Source organism: Artemia franciscana, chromosome 1 (genome assembly GCF_032884065.1).
Source record: "Artemia franciscana chromosome 1, ASM3288406v1, whole genome shotgun sequence".
In the NCBI taxonomy this organism is placed as follows: Eukaryota; Metazoa; Arthropoda; class Branchiopoda; order Anostraca; family Artemiidae; genus Artemia; species Artemia franciscana.
Window position 1 is genome coordinate 60545253 of NC_088863.1, and position 14644 is coordinate 60559896.

Sequence of the window (14644 nt, forward strand, 5' to 3'; positions counted from 1 at the left end):
CTACCAGGTCTGTTGACATTGGGGGGAGTTGGAGGGGGAAATCGGAAGCCTTGGAAAAGGTTAGAGTGGAGGAATCGGGATGAAGCTTGGTGGATAGAATACGCAAATGTCGTAGACACGGGATTGACGTAACCGTACTGGATTCGCTCTCTTTGGGGAAATTGGGGGGATGGGTTAAGTGCTTTGGAGAGTTTGGTGCTTCTGGGCGTGCTAGGACGAGGAAAATCGGTAAGCGTGTCAGGGAGCTGTACAAATAGACTTGATAAAGTCGTTTTCCCAGATTCGACCATCTGGGGAGCTAAAGGGAGAGGAAAAACTAGAAAAAATGAGGTATTTTTAACTTACGAGTGGATGATCAGATCTTATTGAATTTTGATATTTAGAAGGACATCGTGACTCAGAGCTCTTATTTTAAATCCTGACCGGCATTAAGTTGTTGATTTTCCTTTTAAATGAATCTATTGATTCTTAGAATTTTGTTAGAGCTCATACCATAGTATACCAATTTTTATTTGTTTTAGGTTTCATTGATTCTTAAATAGTAATTTCTTGCGTTTCTAGTTTGAAATTTAATAGGTGTCTTCTGATCTTAAGTTTAATATGGCATTTACTTTTCTTTGAAAAATTTCCTTGTCGGAAAGTTTTTTTATATTAATTTTTGTTTGTGTTTGATTGTAAAAAGTTTCAAACTTTTGGAAAATGCCTTATTTCAAAATTAAATTTTTATCAACGTCACAAGTGGAAAACATCATGAAAGGCTGGACACGAGTCGAATGAACATTGTCCGACACGCGACAACCCAGAATAAATCCAATCTTTCATCCCATAGTTTCATGACTGTCTACCTTAGTTCTGCCCTAGGAATGACGTATGTACGGATGATAGATAGAGACTGAAAGACTTGTCTATCAAAAAATGAAATTACATAATTGTTATACAGTCCTAAAAAGGGCTTATGACAGATCTACCTCTCACTCACTTGGATTATCTGTCTTGGCTTTTTCTGCAATTAGCCATGGCTTGAAGCTCGCAACCACTTTATTTTTATTCAAATTTAACTACTTGGTTTGTATTTGTTGTATGTTTTTTTGGTATGAGCTTTTATTTAATTTTTGTTCGTTTTCGGCCTCATTTATTCTTGAATAGAATAATCATTCTTTAATTCTTTAAGAAAATTATTCTTTTAAGAAATTGTTCTTTAATAGAACAATTTTTTGTCGTTTCTAGTTTGAATTTTAAGATCGATTTGTATCTGCTGGTCTTAAGTTTAATATGGCCTTTACTTTTCTTTGAAAAACTTCTTTTTCGGAAAGTCTTTTTTTTAAATTAATATGGCTAAAGAACAAGATATAGTTTCAGTGGAGACCATTTGAAAGTAATTGGCTGTAGGCCTTTCAAGCCAAATTTTGCCTTTTCCGTTTTTCCTTTTTTGGTGTTAAAGTAATGTTAAAATGAAGGAAAACACATGTCATTCTTAAATCTTGTTTTCCTATTGATAGTTATAGCTATGACCTGTCTCAGGCATTACAGTCCTACATATTGAGGTTTCTTCAAACCTAAGCTAATTGCTGCCAAATTTGACTTCACCTGCTTAGTCTGGCTTTTTATTCCTAAGTGTATGTTTGCAATAGCATCAAGATATGTATTAAGCTTCCCGGTATCAATAAGTACATTGTGCTATTCTGTGTCATTGAATGGTACCTGTTTTTCATTCCAAATAATCCAGTGCTAAAAATCTTGATAATTTTAGAGTTAAAATCAACGACTTGCATGTGAACAAAATCTGTTCAGTATTTGAATGGGGAAAACTTTGGCTTTGGAAAACAAGCCATAAATGGATAAAATTAAAAAAAGAAATAAAGTTTAAAATTAAAACATTTAAAAGAATAAGGCACAAAGAAAAAAGGATGAAAAATATAAACAAAGCACACCCACACACACGAAAATACAGATCAGCAGGGATAGTCTAACCAATGAAGTAAAGTTTTATTTAAAAACTTGTCCATCTCTAAAGCTTCTAAACGTATAACTCTTAAAAGCTTAAATCATGTAGTTTTGTTGCGTGGAGTTTAGTGAAATACACAAATTATCTTTTCAATTTAGATTTCCATGATGCGAAATGTTCTCGATTTGCCACTTAGCCATTAAATTGTACTTACCATTTGTAGATACGAACGATGAAACTAAAGAGGCAGGAAGAGAAACTGAGTTACCGAGGATGGCCGGGATGTATAAAAATCTTCTTGTCAGCGTTGGTGAGGATCCTGACAGGGATGGCCTGCTCAAGACGCCAGAAAGAGCTGCCAAAGCATTGCTTTATTTCACTAAAGGATATGAGCAATCACTAAGCAGTAAGAATATTTGCATGTCCCTAATTAGTTAGAAATGAGCTCATAGGTGAAAAATTCAAAATGATTTTTCAGATTGAAGGGAAGGCTAGTTGCCGTCCAATTTTTTAATCACTTAAAAAGAGCACTAGAACTTCTAATTTTTTTTTTAAATATGCACCTGGCAAGTCCACTACTCCTTAGGATTTTTCTCAAATATTTGGAAAATAATTTGTTTATTCCTTTTCTCAACTACATTAAAATTTTAGTTTTCTTCAGGTGCATATGAAGGAATTTAATTTGGGGCTGCTCAAAATGTCAAAATAGCAAAGGAATTAGTGTTCCTTTGAAAATATGGGAAAACTTAGTCATATCAAATAATGTTACTACTTCTACTAATAGCTCACCGTAGTACCAAACCACGTGTGGCTAAGACAGCTACCCACGCTCCTCCCCTATCCTAATCTATTCAAAGTTTCTCTGTTTACACCCTCTCAGGAAGTTTTTATTTCCCTCAAATATCTTTTACGATACTCCCACCCCAATTGTGGCCGAAAAGGACAATGCTTGGCAATCCGTCATCATTTATCCGCAGAGTGTGCCCTAGCCATATAAAATTTTCTCTCAGTCCTGGAAAGCAAGATTAAATACAGCCGTTTGGGTTTTGATTTTTTTTTTTTTTTGTTGAACAACCTCTTCCTAAGTTATCTTTTATGGGCTGCTTCTCCATAGCAGTATAATTTGTCAGGCATGAATATATATATAGAGTCGGAGGTAAGTCGCCTGAGATCACTTGTGCAGGATTTTGACTGTTAGTGTGCAGGATTCTGACTTTTACTTTCATACTGGTGGCCCTAGGGACTTTTTGTTGTCCGGTTCTTGTTGGCCGGCTTCAGGGCTTTGTGTAGACTGGAGAAGATAGGTTTACCCCCGTTCTGGAATATTCTGCCTGAGGCCATTGTAATTATGAAGATTTAAATGATTCTTATTGCAATAATTCTGCCTGAGGCCATAATAATTATGAAGATTTAAATAACATGAAAATCACCACTTGGAATGTCACATCGGTAAAAAAATAAGTTCCATATCTTCGATTGATACTTTGACTGGCCAATTCAGACGTTTTGAATGGGAGTTGGTAGGAGTTTCAGAAATCCATATCACAAAGGTAGGAAAAATGAATTTTGGTAATATAGAATTTACTTGCTCAGGCAGGTAGGATATTGTACATAGACGGGGAGTAGGGCTTATGATGAATGAGGAAGTAGCTAAGTTTGGCTTAGGTTGAAATGTTATTAATAATAAAATGTTATTTGCTCTTTTTACATCTTTAAAATGCAGGGTATCAGTAATAGTAGTATATGCTCCTGTAGAAACGACTGACGGACATAGTAATGACTCAGATGAATTTTACTTACAGCTGCTGAAACAAATAGACAGGACCCCAGGCAGATATGGGATATTTATAATAGGTTTTTTTAACGCTCAGATCGGTAGGAAATAGCAAAAGAATATATTGTATCCTTGCTAAATTTTGCAAAGGAAAGGAAAGTGATAACAGTAATAGATTGTAGCAATCTTACAGGCTTAACAATCTAGCTATAACCAATACAATATTTGGTCGTATATTGGTCCATAGGTTTGCGTAGTATTCACGTGACGGTAAGACGGCCATTATGTTATTTAAACAGATAATGTTATTGCAAACAGAAGATTGCCAGGATTGACACAATATACTGGAGTGTATAGGAGTTATATTATTGATGTTAAAAGTAAAGATCAGCATCTAGTAGTGTCTAGAGTTTGTCTGACTCTTAAATTTAAGGGAAGGATGAGAATTTGAGAGAAACTTTCCAGGAACAGTTGAATATTAAACTAAAGCGTCTAAAATTGGACAAAATAGAAGGTAGGTGGAAATATTTTTTGATAATAGCTTTTGAAGTAGTAGATAGTGTCTTGGGGAGAAGGTTTGACGGAGCTAAGAATATTAGGGAAAAGCTCTATGTTTAATAGAGCAGACGAGGGGCTTGTACAAGAAGTATTTGATTGATAGATCATGTGAAAATAAGAGGAATGTAAACAGAAAAAAAAACCGTTAAAATATGAATCAAGTTGGTTTAAAGTAATCTATATAATTGCATGGATAAATCTAGCATGGTGTGGAAGCCATGGATAAAATTGCTGAACATTTGAAAAATGTAGCCTGCATAAAATATTGTATTGGTAAGCTAAAAAACTAAGAAGAAATAGTCTATCTGGACTTGTCCCTGTTAAAGATATGAACGGGGCCACAATTATTGATGAGGAAATAGTTAAAGGGGTACTTTAATGACTTTCATTATTAAATAGTTAATGATGAGGAACGTAGATAGTGTCTTGGGGAGAAGGTTTGACGGAGCTAAGAATATTAGGGAAAAGCTCTATGTTTAATAGAGCAGACGAGGGGCTTGTACAAGAAGTATTTGATTGATAGATCATGTGAAAATAAGAGGAATGTAAACAGAAAAAAACTGTTAAAATATGAATCAAGTTGGTTTAAAGTAATCTATATAATTGCATGGATAAATCTAGCATGGTGTGGAAGCCATGGATAAAATTGCTGAACATTTGAAAGATGTAGCCTGCATAAAATATTGTATTGGTAAGCCAAAAAACTAAGAAGAAATAGTCTATCTGGACTTGTCCCTGTTAAAGATATGAACGGGGCCACAATTATTGATGAGGAAATAGTTAAAGAGAGATAGCAAAACTTTTGAGAATTTGCTAAAATCCTAATAAAATTACAGGAAATGGCATAGAAAGGATTAAGAAATTTGAAACCCTTTTGAAAGTAATGAAGATTTATTATGCAAGAAATACTTAGAGACAGTACTAAAAGGATGAAAAAAGTATAAGGCCTCAGAAGTTGATATGTGAAAAAAAAAAAAAAAAAAAAATATTATGGTGGCCATGATGTTTGTGATAAACTACTGAAGTTTTTTTTTTTTTTTTAAGGGGAAGTGTGTACGGATTTTAGGAAAACTTTAAGGTTAGTTTTCTCGCTATCTCAGTTCTTGAAATTGTACATACAACTGTATGTAGAACTGTAACACTATTAAAGTAATGAAAAATAGTTAAATTTGAACAGTGATAAAAAAAAACCTGTGGAATTCTGTCAACTCAGTTCCTCAAACACGTTTTTATCCTGATTTACATAGCCTCTTATATTTCGACGATATTTTTTCCTAAGCCTATCCTGGCATTAATTTCTTGAGATGTAATTTTTCCTATGCAATCCAGTCCCTATTAAATTTCGTGTATTTTATTTTTCTCTGTTTTAATCGCAAATTTTGTCCTTGAGTTCTCCCCAAAAGAAAAAAAATCGTTGAGTTCAAGTCTGGTCAACATGTCGGTGATCATTATACCTCTTCGTCCAATACATTTCGTAGGAAAATTTTCATCAAAATACTCATGGACAATTTTTAAATAATGTGAATGGTTATACAAATTTAAAATAAAGGTCATATGAATCAAACTGCTGCTGTAACTGGAAAACTACTTAATAATTTAGCATTTCAAGATACTTGTCTTCTGTGGCTCTGTCTAAAAACTAGTCCAAAGTCTGAGTTTGAGGAGCTTGTGGTTGTTTTGTGGCTAAACAAGTTTGGGGAGCTTGTGGTTAAACAAACTACCTTGTAACATCTGAGATTCAGATACCGGATCAGACAGAAAAACGCATAGTCCGGCTGCAAGATCAACACACATTGACACAGGGATGGTTTAGTTATTATTTTAATGATAAATTCATGTTCTCATTATACTGGTATGTACAATAACATTTGTTTATATGACCAGAAAATTAGACAGAAGCTTAACCCTTTTACAGAATGCCATTTAAGATTCAGGGGCTTCCAAACACCGTTGAGCTTGATTTCACTAAGTTGCAGCTGCTTTTCTGGATCATCCTCAAGTAAACCGTGAATTAGTCTATGTCGTCATGAATTCAAGCCAATGAATTTCGGGGTTTTCCTGATAGAAGTTTACGATATGCCCAGTTCAGATACCTACTAAGTTTATACTCACTTACATAGGTCAGATACATAAACCTATTATACATATTTTTGGTTCACCTATGTTTGGTGGCGATTTGTTTGGTAGGAAAACACATCTTTGGTAAGTTGTTGGGACTAAGATGAATATTTGGTTGGACTTATTAAGCTATATGAAAAGCAGAAGTGTGTTACTGGTAGATTTGTTTCTATCTTTCTATATGCATAATTTTTCCAACGCCATTGGCATTGGAACCGTAGTAAATTTAGAATCACCAAGAATCAAGAATTGAATCAGAATTGAAAGTACAAGGTGGAATCGGTATAGATATATAACGATATACGGGTGACATTTCGCCACTTTTCGAAGGAAAAACTAACGCTAGTATGAAGTAAAATCACCAACGATGCACGTCTCCGGTGAAAGATAAAAAAAAATATGCAACAGAACTCAAATAAGGGGATATATATATATAGATGTTAGCCTGATCTTTACAATAACGAAGTATAGTCCAGATCCTGAATGTCAATGTCTCCAAGATCAGCACCATTTTACAGGTTTGATATTAGGACCGTCCCCAGTTTGTGGGGGGGGGGCTGGTGGAAAGAAATAAAGGCATCTATTAGAAAAATACTGGGTAATAGGTGTCTAGTTCTTTTCCATGCCAAATTTTAAAATAGAACCTTTGTGTTTTTCTTTTAATGGTTACTTGTTAAAAACTTTGAAAATAAATTTGATCACGCTCATAAATAAAGAATTCGTATTTCCGTTAAAAAGGACTAAGAATTATTAACGAAAGTTAATGCATAAATTGCAATTTTCTTTAGTCAAGGAAACAGTCATTACAGAATGTGTAAGCTAATGCTAACATATCAATGTTGTTTAAGTACTATTACTTCTTTTTGTGCCATTAAGCTGATATCAAATGAAAAGGGAACCCTTTTTAATAAAACGACAAGGCTCATTTTATTACGGGTATTGATTTCTCCTTTGTGAAGGAACAATTACTTTATTGGAAAGAATATTGTTTTGATAAATATAAGAAACTGAACTCGGGAGCTTGCTAGTTATCGAAGGGCCAACAAATGCCAGCACGAAAATAGACATGTACAATGAGGGAGATCCACTTAATGCTGAAGAGGGGGACGAAAAGTTGGACCATTATCCTAATTATCGGTAGGTAAATGAGGAATTTTATGAGAAAACTGGTTACATTTCTATAAGCTGAAAGGCATGGTACTCGATCGAAATGATCTAAAATTTGTGAAATAATTTATTCAATTCTACGGAGTGGATGAGACAGGCTTAAACAAACTTCCCCTGTTTTGACCGTAGGAAAAAAATTAACGCTTCCAAGACATTAAGTATCTGTGGATAATTTTGCTGGAGAGGGGTTTGTAACCCTGGTAAAAGTTTATGTCCAGAGATGATTTCTATCTTAGTGCCATGGTTAGTGTCATTGATAATAATGAGTGAACAAAATAAAATCCAAGGAAAAAGTTACTTCTTTCTTTTTCCTTTTATAGGACTTATTTACAGGGATCAATAATTCCTTTGTAGGGAGTCTTTTCTCCAAGATTGTTCGGAAAGCGATTGCTTTTATAAAATAGGGAAGAAAAGCGTAGGCCACTAGTTGCTTTTCTGTTGAATATTGGAAAAGAAAGGAAAGCCCTTTGAAATCTTTTATGAGAACGATTGTTCGTGATAGTCTAAGGCTATTGGAGAATCTAGGTCAAATTAAAGCTTTCCTCTCGCTTACTTCTTTAGCTTGAAGAATTTTATTGATCTCATAGTTCATAAGCTAAATCCATTAATGAAATATAAACATACTGTTCCTTATTCGTAATTTTACACTTTTTGCTTTCTTAAACGGAAATATTCCTCGTTTTGCATTAGTTTTTAATAGTAAGATCATTTTTGCCTCTTCTTAAATATAATCGGAAATTGAATTTGCAAGTTAGGACTTACTAAAGAGTTATTGTGGTTATAGGACACGGTCCTATAATGGGCTTGTGGTTGGCTAGGACACGTTCTGTGGAGGAGCGATTATAGGTTTCCCAAGATCGTCCTTGCCAAGGAATCGTCTAGAACCAAACGAAAAGCAGGTCGCCACCGTTTGGATTGGGCTCTATGTCATAATGAAATATTTATATATGGAAAATGGAAACTTCTTGGGAGGGTGTAAAGAGGGAGGCTTTAAATAGATCGGGATGGAAGAACGAGTAGCTGCGTTTGACACAGGCGTCTTGGTAATACAGTTAGTTGTTGTTAGTAGCTATAGTATTGTGGTAATGTTGAACTTCAAAGCTATTTAAATTTTATAGTGCAAGAAAGTAAATTTAGTTGGTAATATGACGAGACTTTAGATTTATTAAATAGGGTTTAAGCCAAAATGGAACGTGTCCTTGGCCCTGAGCAACTTTTTTATTCTCGGTAGGATCTCTCCTTACAAGATTACAGAGGATGCTGCAATCGTGGTATACTTAAGCACTACTTACCTTGCAATCAGTTACATGAAAAATAATAAGATGTGCGAAAAAAAGTGCCTAGGGACATAATGAAAGAAGGTTTAGGATGGCTAAGCAACGTTTAATTGATGACAGATGACACAGCTCGACAAATTGAGCTTCATTGTCATCTATATGGAGCCTAATGAAAATCAGGTTGTCAATGAATGGGGTGAAAAGAGGTCTTAAGGAAGAATTTAGAAGAAGCTGGGACTTCATGGGAGGGGAAAAAGTGAAGCTTTAGTTAGACTGGGGTGAAGGAGAAGCGTGAGCATCTGTGTTGGGCTGACACATCTTACTGCTGCAGTGTATCATATTGACAGTTTTAGCTTAATATCTGAGCCACATTATGCTCATATTTGTGGATTACATAAAAATTTTGCACGACTAGAGCGTTAGTTATGTGTCCCTTTCACAATATCTTGAGTAAGGCAAAAATTTTGAAATTGGAAAGGAAGAGAGATTGCAATGGCAGTTTTTCTTCTTGAAGATAATTCTGACAAAAGATACAAAGAATCTCCATTGTTGAAAACAACTAAACCTGAGTTTGCATCTTACAATTTGCTATATCCTCTCCTCCCAGTCTCCTTAATATTATTCATAGATCGTCTAGTGACTAGTAGAGCTAGAAGGCTATTGCAGCATGATAGAGAGCTGTTAAAGAGTTGATTTAATAGTTTTTTTTTTAATCCAAGAGTGGTTTATAAATTTGACATGATAAAGCTATCTTTAAGTGTCAAATGACACCCACAAAGTTTGCTCTGGGTTATTTTTTCCATTTTTCGAAATGAAAATCTCAAAACAGGGCCCTTTCCAATAAAAAGTCTCCAAAAAGGAATTTTTCGAAATATACGTAGGGGTAAAATTTAAGGTGGACGGCCATTCGATTTCGCTTAAATAACTAGTACTCATGTAACATTTCAGAGAGATGATTAAATGCTGGGCTCTCTCGAGTTTTTTGGAGAGTGAAAATCGTATTGGAAAAGTTCATGATTTCTTAGACGGTAAAAGACAAGATATACATATGAATTATTCTTTTTTTTTCCGCTCGCCTCTTAGGTATTTACCTGTTGCTTTTCTATATCGCTTCGTCGGTTTTGTGTTTTCAGTAAAGCAGTAGATTTTCCGAATTCTGTAAATATAGGGAAATACAGCGAGTCAGTTCGCTCTTTACTTTCATAATAGAACACTTGTTTCTTTTAATTAGTTCTACTACAAAATAAATACTTGCTGAAGTGAGTCTTCGTGCGATTTTTTTTTCTAGAAACTAAAACTCGATTCTTGAGTGTAAATTTTTTGAAACTTGAGAAAAATTTTGAGGAGCAATATTACGGCATAGATGTGGACATATGGTTCACTCTGTTTAGCTCTACAAATCTAAATGCAGACAAATTTGCAAAATAGTTCCCTGGGAAAAAAGGCTTGAATTTACATTAATGGCAATTTCTTTAGAGCAATTTCTTAAGCGTTTTCGCAGATGGTAGATGTACGTTTAACATTTATAAAGATCATAACGTATTTTCAAGAACTGTTTACTTTACATGGATCTTCCAAAATCTTCTTGGATAGAGATTTTTTTTTTAATGGTAAATCAGCTCCAACGATTTCTTTATTTGAGAAAAGACATAGAACCTAAAACTAGCATCAAAATTCTAATTTGGTAAGAAGTTATTACTTCAGAAATTCTTTGGAAGAAGAAACCAATAGTACCTTAAACCAATAGACTGTATGTAATCTTTTTTTCTATTTTGGTTTAAGAAGGTTTTTGACTCTGGATTATGATAACATTTTGCTCATTCTTATTTGTCATTAGGATGAAAAGTTAAATCCAGTAGTGTTTGAAATTTTTTTACACAAGTTAAGCCGGCCCTTTGGTCTCGCTGGAGGGTCGTAGCATTAGTCATTTCTAATAAAGATTTGGTTCTGGCAACAACAAAAAGAAAAAGAAAATAGAGCTCAACCTGTTCTCAGATCCACAAAAAAAAAAGAAAAAAGAGCTCAATCCTGTTCTCAGATCCACAAAAAAAAAGAAAAAAGAGCTCAAACCTGTTCTCAGATCCACAAAAAAGAAAAGAAAGAAGAGCTCAAGCCTGTTCTCAGATCCACAAAAAAAAGAAAAAAGAGCTCAAACCTGTTCTCAGATCCAAGACTAATTCAGAAATGGAAAAAAAAAGCTTTGGATGGTACAAAGCCTCTATCTATCCAGGGAGAAATGGTCTATGCCACTTTAGACGCCCACGAAACATACAGCTGAGCTTGTCAAGCCGGTGAGAAATTCAATCTAGGTGTGTTAATGATTTTATCTGCGGAAGTGGAGGTAGTTCCTTAGTACATCATAAGAGGTTTGCAGGTTTGGGTAAGACACTCTAGAGCAGAATGGGTTGAAGCAACCCCCTCACCAAGATCAACAAGGGTCAGGGTAAGACTTAAGGTAATTATTACTGAGAAAATTAAATGTATTTTTCAGTCAGGTTGTAAGAAAACTATGACAACCATATCCTGGACCTCAAAAATGTACCTAGTTACATTGGGTTATCTTGATTTCTGCCTGAGAGTGGAGACAAAAAAGGCCCTAAAAAGATGAAATTCTGATACGATATTTTATGAACGATGATCCAATTAGATTCCAAATTAATGCAATTTATGCAAGAAAAGAAGATATTGATGGGCAATTAAAATCCTCCTACTTTCTTTGTCATCGTAACAAAACTGGACTCCTTGATTTATCATCTAAGTTCTAGATCCACTCCGCCGCCCTGCTGCCTTTTCATAGAAAAATGATTTTTAAAACAGCACAGGAACTCCATGGCCACTTACAAAATGCTAGATGTCTCCCGAGAATTGCAGCTGATAGTTCGCTATCACCTCTTTCTCTCATTACCTTTGGCTCATCAGTTGCGTTTCTTTCAGTGTGTCCACTAGCAACACATTTTTTACCCTAAAAAACATTCCTCATGCTTATAATGTGACTATTGATGACGAATTTTAAAATGTAATTAGAATTTTTTTCATTGCCCACACTTTTGCTCAATAATTTTAGGAATGCTGTTTGAAGAATGTGGCATTTGAGTTTAGAAACTTTGTAGATTTTACCAATGTAATTTTACCAATGTAACGTATACGAGATTCTCAAATATGAAATCAGACTCTTGGATTTTTAACTTTTTTTCTTCTTCATCTTCAAATATTCTATAAAGAACTTCCCAGAATTAGCATACAAAGACTGGAAGCTATAAAATCTCGATGTCATTTTGAGTTTTATGTAAAAATTTGCATTCCTATAGCCTCTCCAAACATGTTTTTTTTTTCATTTAAAAATACAGAAATTTTGCGGACGATACAAAAATTCTTACCATTTTCTAGAGCTCAACGTAGAAATTCCCAACATTTTTATATAGTGGTATTTCGCAGAGCAGAAAAAAAGTTGGAAGCTTATTGCATACTCTAATGCAATAATTTTTCCATTTCTTCGTTGCTTCGTTTTTGTGACAAAGACAACTTTTGATAATAGTTTGGGTAAAATTGGAAAACATTAGATTTCTAGCTCAGAAGGATTCTCTGCTCGCTGAATAAACCTAAGTATTCGATTTACATCCTAAATTAAGGTCTAGTAAAGTTATCCAAAGGACAATGGCAGCCTTCCCCTGTCTGCAGGAAAAAGGCTTTCGATGAAGTCTGAAAATACTGTGCGAGGTAGATGAAACTCTCTTAAATTGATGTTAAGACCAAATTAGGACGGGAAGACATTTTCAGGCTTCTGCTTCCATTCATTTCCTGCTCTTAAGGCTTGTAACGCCCTTGAATGTCGTAACTGTGCAAAAAAAAAAAAATAAAAAAAAAAAAAAATGATGTGACTTATAATCCTGCTCAAATCCTAGGAACCACCTTAACAAAGCCTTATAACCCCTGAGCCTTAATTTTTTTTTCGAATTCGCGGCTTGTCTTAGAAGATTTTTAAATCCCTAGGCGTAGGGATGAGTTGGAGGTAGGAGCCTTAAAGCTCCTTTGTCTGCTCTAATTTCGGGTCTGGATCCGTTCCATAAATTTTTATTTACTTGGTTCAATAATTGAAAGTTAGGAAAAAGCCTCTTTTTTAGTTTTAGCGCAGTTGGTTCGTGACTCGGTGTTGGTCATTAAAAGGCAGAGTAAAATAAAAGGTTTCTCATTCTAGGTGTTTTAAATGACGCTATTTTCGATGAGAATCATGATGAGATGGTTGTCGTCAAAGATATTGAAATGTTTTCCATGTGTGAACATCATCTTGTACCTTTTATTGGAAAAGTATCTATTGGATACCTGCCAAATAATAAAGTTCTTGGTCTAAGCAAGCTGGCCAGAATTGTTGAAATATATAGCAGAAGATTACAAGGTACATTTTTTGAATTTACTACAAATAACTGCAATCATCTCAAAAAAATTTTCAAGATTACAAAACCCTCTCTGTCTACCTTTCTCTCTATCTCTCCCACTCCCTCTCTCTTTCTCTCTCTATATATCATCTCTCTATAAATCTCTCCGACTTTTTTGAAAACAAAATGGCACACAAAAATTACAATTCTTGATGTTTCATTTCTCGCCCAGTGAAGCGCATTTTTTTTCTTATGCCACATTGAAATATTCTAACATATATTTGGCCTTGCAACAAATTTTGAATTCACCCCCCCCCCCCCTTCAATTTGGAAAGCCCTCTATCTCCTTTTCCTACTTCCTAGAGATGGTTGTGTACGTCCAGCCTTTTGAAAAAGTTAAAAATTGACTGCAGAGCAAAATATGCTCTTATATAACCTTTTATATAATTTATATTCCTTGTTGGTTATACAATATCAATAAATTTGAACAAGCAGCTGTTTAATAATAATAGCTATCCTCTTAACTTGAATATCAAGTGCCAAATTGGAACTTAAAAGATGCAAGCGTTTTAGCAGTGCATCATAAAAAATATTTATTGAGGGTGCGCTCGAGAAACCTATTTTATAATCAAATTAACTATATGCTAGTATTTTTGTTAAGCATTAAAAGCACTGATTTGATCCCTTACAAGTTCGCCAAATGTGCGTTATTGCAATCTGAAAAGAAAAGAAAATTCAACCCAGAAAATTCCTCTTAACCATCGTGCATTCTTTGGAAAATTTCCCTCTGGAAAAGTCCTAACTGTGAAAAATTCCCCCTCTGCCGAAAATCCTCCCTCCGAAAATTCTCCAGCGCGAAGAATTCCTCTGCGTATTAGTAGGGATTGTATTTTCAAATTTAAAAGTATTTGGGAATTTTTTTTTGCAGACAATTCTCCTTCGTCCTGGAAAACTCTGTGGAAAATCACTCAATAAAAATTTCCCCAGGAAATCCCCCTTGCGAAAAATCTCCCCCCAGAAATCCCCTCTGACAATGCCCTCCACGGAGAATCCCCTCTACATTTCCTCTACTGGACAATTTTCGCCAAATGTAAAATAACAAAAGGATTTTAAATTTAAAAGTATTTGAAAAATTAAATCACCTATCGGTTGCTGTTGGATAATCAATATCCAGAAAGTGTGAATAGCGTGATATTTGAACGTAAGGAACTGTCAAGTATATTTCTTAAAGGGTCTCTAATTTTTGTCATTGCGAAAATTATCAGGAGGATCTTGGTGGGGAGAGGGGCAAAAAAATACCTAAAACTTTCGCAAGATTACACTCAACATGTCTTTAAGTTTCTTGGTGATCAGATGAACAGTGTAGATGTACATAGTAACACACTATGGTAAGGATACATAGGATACATAGTAATACGGTAATATAGTAATA

The 14644-nt window shown here is 34.6% G+C and overlaps 1 protein-coding gene across 7 annotated transcripts in view; it reads left to right on the forward strand.

Annotated features, from left to right (window-relative positions):
- The window catches only part of LOC136032166 (GTP cyclohydrolase 1-like), a 75114-nt gene that overhangs the window by 55593 nt on the left and 4877 nt on the right, over positions 1–14644 (forward strand). For all 7 annotated transcript variants that reach the window (XM_065712365.1, XM_065712407.1, XM_065712357.1 and 4 more), the window contains 2 exons: positions 2169–2351; positions 13035–13232. In XM_065712365.1, coding sequence (XP_065568437.1) covers positions 2169–2351; positions 13035–13232 — 381 coding nt within the window. The remainder of the gene's footprint in view (positions 1–2168; positions 2352–13034; positions 13233–14644) is intronic.